Genomic DNA, 11,309 nt, shown 5'->3' on the forward strand with positions numbered 1-11,309 from the left:
GTTTTATGCATCCATATAAGTCTAGGATACAAAAATGAGAAATACCACAGGGACTAATCTATTTAATGATTATCTCTGAAGCACAAACATTTTAAAATCTGGTGGGTCTTCTGTTGCTGCTTGCATTTTGGTGTTATGGTTGGTAGATTGCCACACAATCAAAGGTTACCAAAATTCATAGTTTTTCTTTATGAAAGAGGTTTTTATGATTTAGCTGTTCATGCCTTTTCAGTTGACTTTTGTTTCATGGGGGTTTGAAGTCCAACTTCACCCTTGAAAACTGTTATTTTTGACATTTTGGTTATGAGCATAGCCTTTAATGTCTGCACCATCTCTCTATCCCCAAACTGTTATATTTATTGAATTGTCTTGAAACCCTAATTGAAATGTAATTGAAGAAAATTGTAAGGTGTTTTTGGACTTTCTACTTCATCCAGTCGATTTCTGAGTCTGCCTGTCAACCACACTACTGAGCTACTAGTGAGTTTGACATTGGAAAGACTAATTCTGTTTGACTTTCTTCTGCATTTTCAGGGTAGCTTAGGTTCAGTCAACCTTTCTAGTCCTTTGTATTTCCATCTAAAATTTAGCAAGACCTTGGCAATTCCTGAAGAGAAGGCAGCTTGGGCTCTTTATTTTAAATGTATTCTTATTCTTATTCTTATTCTTATTCTTATTCTTATTCTTATTCTTATTCTTATTCTTATTCTTATTCTTTCAAACACAAGTACTGTATTTAAATCATTTTCATACTTTCCCCTTCTTCCTCTAACTCTTCCTCTATCCCTCCCTCTCAAGTTCATGACATATCCTGTAATTACTATTGTTATATGTATAGGTACACTTGTAACAATAGGTATATACATGTAACAATAATAAATACATATGCACATACATCACAAAACATATCCTTTAAGATCTATTTATTTATTTATTTATTTATTTATTTATTTATTTATTTATTGTATATACAGTGTTCTGCCTGCTTGTATGCCAGCGTGCTAGAAGAGGGCACCAGATCTCATTATAGATGGTTGTGGTTGCTGGGAATTGAACTCAGGACCCCTGGAAGAGCAGCCAGTGGAAGTACTCTTACCCTCTGAGCCATCTCTCCAAATATTCTTATATATATATATGTATTTATAATCTACCAAGTCTACTTAATGTTACTAGTATGTAGACATGTTTAGGGCTGACCACTTGAGATGAGAGAAACTATCAAGGAGCTTGTCCGCAGAAAATGTTAGTTCTCTCTCAGCAACCATTGGCTGCCTGAATCTCTTCATCTAAGAGTGGGACCTTTTCAGTTGCCTCTAGAAATTGCATTGACTCTGGGAGAAGTGGAATCTTAACGGTATTAAGTCTTTCCATTTGGGAACAAGAGTTTATTTTGTCTGCTTTAATCTCTGTCAAAGTTTTTTTTTTTTTAATAACTTTTCACAGAATAAGTGGTTACTGACTGCTAAATCTGTTCCCACATGTTTTATTATTTCATGCGATTATAAATCGAATTGGTTTTATTAATTTCACTTTGGTACTGTTCACTGTTAGGTGTATAGAAACACAGTTGATTTTTGATATTGATCTTTCTGGATTTATTTCTTAGATATAATAGTTTTATGTGTGATATTTGCAGATGTGTGTGTATGTGCATGCACACATGCATATGTGTATGATTTGGGATTTTCTACACACAATACCATGTCATCTCAGAACGGTCCTTCTTTCTCCTTTCCACTTCTCTCTTATTTCATACGACATGAGTATGCATAGACTTGCTTTGTTTCTTGTAGTTTTTTTTTTTTTTTGTGCTGGGTACTGGAGATGGAACATAGGACATTGTACATGGGAGTTAAGTACTCTGCCAGAGTTCTGCACCACACATTCTCTGCCTTGTTCTTGATCTTAGGGGCAAAGCAATGATTTCAGGACTAAGTACAAGGCAACCTGTGAGCTTCTCACAGATGGTATTTATCTAGTCTTAGCAGTTACCCTATTTCTTGTTTTCTGAATGCTTTTGTCAAAAAGAGGGTTGGGTACTGTTAATGCTGATGCCTTCTTCTGTGACTTAGCAGTTACCCTGTTTCTTGTTTTCTGAATGCTTTTGTAAAAAAGAGGGTTAATGCTGATGCCTTCTTCTGTGACATTGAGATGATCATGCCGTTCTTGCTTTTTACCTATTGATATGATATATTATATAAAATTATTTAAAATACGACCTCAGCCTGGCATCCCTGGGGTAAATCCCTTTGATCATGGCATATTACCAACATTGGTTTTCATTGGATTTGGTTTGCTAGTACCTTATCGAGGGTTTTTGCATTTTGTCTGTAGGAGGCTCTGCTTTTTAGTTGTTTGCTCTTGCGACATTTTTGTCTGGATTTGGCATGGGGTAGTATTACAGTCAGTGAGTGAATTGAAATGTCTGGTCTCTATCTAAGTTTAGTTAAGTGTTCACAATTTGAATGTTTAGTTCTTCTGATGGTTAGTATGATTCCCTCAGAAGGTGGGACTGTTGATATTTGGAAACCTTTTGGGTTGCTACTAATCCAGGTTAGTTTTGTCAGCTCATGTGACCCTAGGCAGTTTGTCCTCGCACCAGTGACAGCGGGCTTCATGCTATGTGAATTCTCATACTTTTCCTTATGATCCTTTTCTATTTGGAATGACAGTGATGGTATTCTCTCTTTAGCTCTTGCTTTCAGCAGTTCACATCTTCTCTTTTCGTTTCCTTTTGGTAGTGTAAACAGATTCATCGATTTCATTAATCTTTTCAATGAACCAGCTTTTGAATTAACTACTTTTCTCTAACTTTCTGTTCTAATTTATTTCTGCAGTGAGTTTAATATTTCTTAATTAATGCTTCCATTGAATTCATTGTGACCTTAGTTTATACAGTTTCTGAAAGCAGAAGATGAGTTATTAATCCAATATTTTTTCTTTTCATGGAGTCATTTATAGTTATAAATGCTCCTGAATAGCTGAACCTCATAAATTTTTTATGTTGTGTTTCAACATATTTGGAAAATTTCTCAAATTTTCTTTTTCTTGATGTATAATTTTATTCCATTTTAACTAGAGAGTATACTTTATATGACCTTATTATTTTAAATTTTATTGATGGTGCTTTATGGTCAAGAAGATGATTTCTTCTGAGCAATGTTTGAGTCATGCTCATCAAGAGTGTGCTTCTGTTACTGCTGAGTAGAGTGACTGTCAAAGTTTATTACATCTACTTAAGTCTTTTGATCTAAAGGGCATTTTTCAGTCTCTTAAATTTTATTTTTGAAGTTATTTGTTAACTAGCTTTTTAAAGGTATATGTAAAGTATACTATATATCTTAACCTGGTAGAATCCACTTTAGATATATACCCCCTTAATGTGAGTGTGATATAGAGTTTTTGCTCCTGCACAGTCATATTACTTTTTCTTTATGCTATAATAACATTATTATATAAATACTATAATATATAATTATATATACATTACACATTGTGGATATTATTTTATAAGTTCTGTGTTTAAAGAAGGTGAAGGGACAAGGGACAGTTGGTACACATTACAAACTCCTGCTATGCAGGCTCTTTCTATTTGCTGTCATTTACTAAGTGTAATATAGGTTTGTTCCCACTCATTTGACCCTTTAATAATATTATTATGTATACATTGTTTATGATATTGTATTCATAATTCATCCAAGAAAGGAAAGGAAACACATCTCTACTGCCATTTATACAGTTTTCTACTTTGATGAATTTTTGATTGGTTTTCTCATGTAGGTTCTTATTATTCTATGGTATAACCTGTTGCATCCTGAAGAACTTCCTTTTCTGTTTCTTGTATGATGGAATACTAGAATGAACTCTGTTTTTAGTGGCCTTCATTTTTGCAATATGGTTATGCTGGGAAAGATTCTTGGTTGATTTTTCTTTTAGTTTCTTGACAGTGTCATCTGAAGTCTTTTTGGCTTTCATTGTTTCTATTGAAAGTTCAGGTGTTAATCACCCCTGAGTTGACTTGCTCATGATGCAATATTTTTCTTATTGTTGTTTGGTATTTTGATTATGCCATGCCTATGTGTGGAGCACCAAGTGTTTATCTTTCTTGGGAATCACTGAGTTTTAGAAAATTTCTAACAAAGTTTATTAGCATGATGGATGCAACTAGAAAATATCATCCTGAGTGAGGTAACCTAGACCCAGAAAGGCACACATACTAATTTGAAAGTGAATATTAGTTATAGAGTACAGGACAACTAGGCTACAATCCACAGAGCCAAAGATGCCAAGTAACAAGGAGAGCCCAAGGGAGGGTGCTTGAATCTCACTCAGAAAGAGAAATAAAATAGAAATGGATGGATGGAGGGATCTGGGTGGGAGAGGGAGTGGAGAGAGGAGCTGGGGTTGAGAACAAATGTAGGGAGAACATACGTGGGGCCGGGGAAGGGTTGGGAGAGAGAATGGAAATTGGTGGTTGTGAGGCTCAAGCTGGGGACCTGGGACAAGGAAGCTCCCGGGATTCTGTGGGGGTGACCCTGGCTGAGAATCCTAGCAGCAGGGGTTAAGGAGCCTGAAGTTGCCACCTCCTGTAGCCAGGTAGGACTCCCAGTAGAGGGAGGGGGACACCAATCCATCCACAAAACCTTCAACCCAAAATTTGTCCTGCCTACAAGACATGCAGAGATAAAGATGGAGCAGATATTGAGGGAATGGCCAACCAATGACAGGCCCAACTTGAGGCCCACCCAATGGGAGAGAGCAATGCCTGTCATTGTTAATAATATTCTGCTATCAGTTATGCTTGGCATAACTGTCTTGTGAGAGACTTCATCTAGCAGCTGATGGAAACAGATCAGAGACCCACAAACAAACAATTGACCAAGTTCTGGGAGTTTTGTGGAAGAGTGGGAGGAGGGATTGAAGATGTCACAGGGGTCAAGGATACCACAAGAAGACCTATAGAGTAAACTAACTATGGTGGCTCCCACAGACTGAACCACCAACCAAAGAGCATCCATGGGCTGGAACTAGACCCTCTACACATATGTAGCAGATGTGCAGCTTACTCATCATGTGGGTCACCTAACAATTGGAGTGGGGGCTGTCTCTGACTCTGCTGCCTGCTTTTGGATCCCTTTTCCCTAACTGGGCTACCTTGTCTGGCCTCAGTGGGAGGGCATATGCTTAGTTCTGCTGTAACTTGTTGTGTCCCGGTTGTATTGGCACCCCCAGGGGGCATCCCTTTCTTTGAGGAGAATAGGAGAGGGAAATAAATGGTGGGGGGGAGAGGGGTGTGAGGGTGGGGTTGGGAGGAGAGGTGGGAGGGGGGCTGTGATCAGGATGTAAAGTGAATAAATAAATCCATAAAAGGAAAAAATACTTGAATAACAACAAAGAGTTCTAGCTATGAAGACATTACAGTGGCAATATCTTATGATTAGTCTTTGGAATTGAATGGGAAGCTGTCCATTTATTGATGCCATGATAACGTGACTATTTGTCCAGGATCCAGTCTGGCTTAGCAAATAACTCTACAATACATCTTCAGTTGTAATGGAAGAATGACCTTCCATTGTTGGGTGGATCCTATGCAAACTGTTGATGAAAATCCAGAGCTTTGCTTTGTTTTTGAAAAATACTCGTTTTATATACTGCAAGTATTATTATTAAAGTACTGAACATAAGGATTAAAATACTATAGTATTTTAGTCTTTCAGCTTTTCTTCTGATAGTTGGAACAGCAGTCCCTAGAAATTTGCTTGTCACATAAGCAAATTCAGCTCCTCTTCTGGAGGGTAAAGTCTCCTATGTGTTTAAGCTGCCTTGAGAAAAGAGCCAGTATGCTCCCTTACATCATAGTCACTGCGCTTGCCACCTTTCGTGCCCATGTGGCAGTCTATGGAAAGCTCTATAACAAACCAGCCTCCTCCTCCTCTTCTTCACTTCAGGAGGGTGATTTACTTGCTATTCCCAATTCTGTCCTGATCCTAAAAATTTCCGATGTTTTCTCCCAATGTGCCACTACATGGTCCAAACAATGATAAAGGGTAGGACTGGGTAAGGATGACCTTCCTTCCAACACACTTCTGATATTTTTTTTTAACAAAGTCAGTGGCTGATCTTAGTGACTGCAAACTGAAGCTCCTGATGAAATAATTCTGGAACCGAATTTTGCTACGCATTCATTGTTTTTCATGGATTAGGACTACTTTCATTAAATTCATCTAATCATTGAGAATATGAAAGTTGGAGGAGGGAGGAAGGAATTAGAGGTGGCAGCTGCTGCCACCATCCTGAATGGATTTACCACAACCCAGAGTCTGGGAAGACAAGATCTACTGATGTCAGCTCTCTAGGAGACTTGACGTGGGACCTAATGTTGGGCTGTGCTCTCTAGCAAGCCACCACTAGACAAAGGAGCTACCTTCCTCCAAAGGCCTTTCCAGAGCTTCCTCACTCTGGAGAGTTGGGGTCAGAGGAGCAAGCCCTGTGTGGAAGAGGCTTGTCATTCAGTGTATTTCTGTCACCATTCAGAGCTGCTGAAAGCATGTTTTAACAAGGACTCCCCGCTGCCAGCATGTGGAGAACAGCTCTCCTGTCCTGGGGGCTGAGGAAAGGTGGGAAAAGCCACTTGTTTGGCACGCTCAGTGAAGTGGCTACCACACAGGAACGAGTGTAGTATGGGGTCTCTCATGTCACAGCCTTTCAGGATGACGATTTTCTAAAAAGTTTGGAACAGTCTCCTCAATTGCACGTGTTCTTTGATCAGTCTCTAGAAATTTTTAATTTTCAGCCACTTAATAGACAAACGTTTAGGTCAATACTCCTCTCCTGTACATTGAAATACTTTTTCATCTGATTTGGAGTTTTTTTTCCTTTCTTTTTTAATTTTATAGGTTCAGTGGGCTCAACATAGTCTCAGGGTCTTTTTGGCGGCTCCCTTTCTCCAAATGCGCTGCCTCGTGTAGTCGGAAACACTTCAGTGCATTTCCTAACAAAGATAATAGCTGCATAGTCTTTATATTAAGCTCATTGTAGTCCATTGCATCCTGTGCAAAAGTCCTTGTGCTTAATTAGCTTTCTAGTTCAATTATTCAAGGTAAATGTTATCTTCAGATAAAAATCACTTTGCAACATTTCCTGTATATATTAACAAACTGTACAAGATATTTTATATTTGGGGATATCTATGTTTTAACACTGTATATAGAAAACAAATTATTTTCTCAACTGAACATGCTATTTTAATTGCTGACTTCTGTTATATCTTACTATTGTGGTTAATATAAGAATAAAGATTGCTGAAAGAGTCACTTACTTGGTTGTACAGCCTTCAAACATTCCAGTTTTGATGAAATAGGGGCAAACAATGGTGCTTTTAACTTTAGTTTTCTTTATCATAGTTAATTCAAGGAAGAGAGATTCGGCAAAGCCAAAGGCTGCAAATTTGCTTGAAGAATAATCTGAAATAAAGTGAGGAACATGAGTGATATAGCTTGGAAAATTCTCATAATTAGTTAAAAATAAATCTTTTTTTTTTTTTTTTTTTTCTGGATTGCCCTTGAGAACAGAGTATCTCTACCAAGTGTGCTTAATAAAATCACAGAGATCTCTTACGGCAAGAATTCCAATGAACCAACAGGCGCGCGCGCGCACGCACGCGCACACACACACACACACACACACACACACACACACACACCATTTTATGTGTCTTTTAAAGAGAGAATACATTTCTTAGTCTGCCATTGTGAGGAGTGATACGGGAGCTGATGTTGCTGGCATTATGAGTGAGGCTGGGTGTTTTGAGATTTCCCTTTGGCATTCTGCATTCTGGAAGGGCCCTATTTCTCGGGGATAGAAGGATGTATGGTGAATGGAAATACTCACCTGATAGTCCATTAATACCGACTACTCCTGCCATGCTTGAAATACAGACCAGGTGACCATGGTTAGCTTTAATCATGGCAGGAAGGAAGGCCTTACAAGTCTGGGAGATATAAAAACATTGTGCAATTAATTGATTAATTACTCTCATTCTGTAATCATTTGATGAACTTATTAATCAAGTTAGTGAATTTCTGTTTAATACTCATGCCGTGTTAAATTCTAAGGCACACAGTACAAAAGTAGGAAGTATACAGCCATTTAGAGTTTATTATGCACTCAAATAACAGAAACTGTATGCTTTCTTTGTCCTCTGAAATAAAATTTAATAATTTAACCAAACCTTTTTATACTCATTGAGTTTTCTATAAATTGTAGCAATTTTCAAAGTACTCTGGGTTCTCTACATAATTTTGACAATTTGCATTAAAATCAATCATACTTACACTCCAGACTTTACTATTAACATTATTTACCCTCACTTTCAGGAATTAGCCGAAATGGGAAAAGTTGCTAGAGGAAGATTAATTAGTGCAAGCTCCGTATCTCTTGGTAAGAAGGGTGCTTTGAAATTGTCTACCATGACTAACATATTTAGTATGTTTTGGTAAATTTTATTCACTTATCTTTATGCAATGTCCTTCCCTCACTCCTGTTCCTTACATGTTCTCTCAGGGGAGTTTCACATTATTTATCAAACCTCAATAATAGGCTTTCTTTCTAAAAACCTTGCTCATAAGCAATTTGTAAAAATTATGGAAATAAGGAAGAGATAATGGCACGGCTTGCAGCATACCAGAATATTTTCTTTAAAAAGATCTAAACATTTATTTATTTATTTATTTTTCTATCTATCTATTTATTTATTTGTGTGTGTGTGTGTGTGTGTGTGTGTGTGTGTGTGTGCACCTCCACACATGCCCCCTTTGATTTCTCTTGCTACGATAAACACAATGACTAAAAACAGCTTGGAGGTGTATTTCCTTTTATAACCTAGAGACCATCACAAAGGGGTGCAAGGGCAGGGATTCCAGGCAGGAACGAGGAGGCAGAAACTGATGCAGAGGCCATGAATGATTGTTGCTTCCTAGCTTGCTTTCCACAACTCACTCAGTTTGCTTTATTATAGAATCACGACCATATATCTAGGTGTGGCACTGGTTGTCCACAGTGGCCTGGGCCCCTTCATATCAATCATTAATCACAAAAATGATTCATAGACTTGTCCACAGGCCAATCTGTTGGAAGCATTGGCCTCAGTTCAAGTTTCCTCTTCCCAGATATGTCAAGTTGGCAAAAAATAACCAGCACAATGTATGGACGTATACCACATGCATGAAGATGCCCAAAGAGGACAGAAGCAGATTTGGAATCCTATGGACTAGGACACCTGATGTGAGTGCTGGGAACTGAACCCAGATCTTCTGCAGGAGAAGGAAGCAAGTGCTCTTAAGCACCGAGCCATCCCTCTAGCCCACTAGAACATCTTTCCATAAGCTCTCCTCAGGAACAACCCCCAGTAAAAGTTCAGGGATCTGATTTCTGCACTCCCTTCCTCATCACTGTGCAAGTCCAAGTTTCTCATGTCCCTATGTCGTCAGCTCTGACATTCAGCAGGCTCAGTCATCCACGAGTCCAGTAAAGCCCAGATATCATCTGTCCTATCATTCACCACTGTTTCTAGGAGGTGTATGAATTCTAAACAATGTCATATTTCACATTAGAGTTTTTGAGAGGCTGCTTAGATGTGCTCACTGAACAGAGAGAGACCACTTAACCAAAACAGGCACCTTAGCTTCATTTGTTTCACTAACCTTGTTCTGTGGCTGCTAAATTAATGCCCAAGTTTCTGCTTGGTTAATGACTGTTGTGTTCTTCTGTCATTTCATATTCATGTACAGTGTTGATTAAAGGATCTATTCCTGTCGTTAGAGCATTTTTCTCTTTGAATAATAAAATCTTGTCACGAATGTATGCTGGTTGGTAATGGCAGGAACTAGTTCTTATCTTTCAGCTCAAAAGCTTAAGGTTCTGGTTGAATCCTACAGGTATCTTTTATGTGACCATCCATTAGACCTTATGTCAGTGCATGGTCTAAAAGCCTAGACAGAGGTCCCACCAAGACACCCATTTTCTCTCTGAGAGCGTATGAAATTTCTAAGAAAGGGAAGTAAATAAAAGAGTTAAAAGTGTGGGTCAGTGCCATTTTGATTTGGAACCACATGCATAGAAAGCTTCTGGGTGTAAAGTAGGGAAGGTTGATATGTATAGCAGTCTGCCAAATGGTCAAACACTGGTGTAATAAAATGTCCAGGGGGATCTGGAAGCCACTCACCATGATCTAACTGTTTCAGAGATTTATTATGTCGTGGGGTTAGACTTGGTGCTAATTTTCTATATTTTCAATTAAAGATAAAAATGGTTGGGTATTTACAGGAGCCTTCATTTTTTTATCCAGAGCAGATGCATTTCAAGACCCCTGTTAATGCTGAAGGCTTAGTGACTATTAAAACATATATGTCGAATATATTTTACTATGCATATCTACATGCTTATGATAAAATATAACTTATAAATTAAGCAAGTGGACAAACAACAGTGACTAATAATAAGCTAAAACAATTATACAATAGATTGTGGCAAAGTTATATTAATGTGACCTCTCTTTGCTCAAATATCTTATTGTATTATGAATATTAGCAATTTTAACATATGATTTTTCCCCTTTAGTAAAGGAAATACCTTGTCTTCTCTTTGGCATATAAAATTTGAGAACATCATTGACCTTGCACTTTGAGGACAATATTGAGTAAAATAAGAGTTCTTTGAGCATTAGCTTAGTGGCACCACACAGTTGACTTTGAGAGGGTCACCCAATAATTGATGGGTGGGAGGCATGTGTTACAGATACACTGACAAAGAAATGACTCATTGGGTTGGAATTATAGGTGTAAGAATTCACGGTGCCAACCAGAAATAGCATATAATTTGAAACTCAAGAATTCTTACGTCTGGAAGTTTCCATGTAATATATTCAAACTGTGGTTGAGCAAGGTTATGGAAACTGAAAAAAACAAACCTGAAATAAGAAGGAGCTACCATGGGAGAGCCTGTCTGGGACTGTACCCATACTGTACTGATGGAGGCTTCTTAAAGAATGTTTTGAAGATGAATTGATCATATAAATAAATAAATAACTTACACTCTTTAAATGGGTATTATTAAAGAGAAGAAAGGGAGTATAGAGAAGTGTTCATTTAGCAATCATTTATTAAGAATGTTTTTATCCAGGCAAGGTGATGCATGCCTTTATTTCCAACACTCGGGAGGCAGAGGCAGAGGCAGAGGCAGAGGAGGCAGAGGCAGAGGAGGCAAAGGCAGAGGCAGAGGCAGAGGCAGAGGCAGAGGCAGAGGCAGAGGCA

General features: G+C 38.1%; 1 protein-coding gene across 1 annotated transcript in view; it reads right to left on the reverse strand.

Moving 5' to 3' along the window:
* LOC129673725 (short-chain dehydrogenase/reductase family 16C member 6) overlaps window positions 1-11,309 on the reverse strand; it is a 33,140-nt gene that overhangs the window by 8,575 nt on the left and 13,256 nt on the right. The window contains exons 3-4 of the mRNA XM_055603606.1: window positions 7,891-7,990; window positions 7,319-7,463 (exon numbers count right to left, since the gene is read on the reverse strand). Of these exons, the coding sequence (XP_055459581.1) occupies window positions 7,319-7,463; window positions 7,891-7,990 (245 nt within the window). The remainder of the gene's footprint in view (window positions 1-7,318; window positions 7,464-7,890; window positions 7,991-11,309) is intronic.

This window comes from Psammomys obesus, unplaced genomic scaffold (assembly GCF_907164565.1).
Source record: "Psammomys obesus unplaced genomic scaffold, mPsaObe1.curated_primary_1811, whole genome shotgun sequence".
NCBI lineage: Eukaryota > Metazoa > Chordata > Mammalia > Rodentia > Muridae > Psammomys > Psammomys obesus.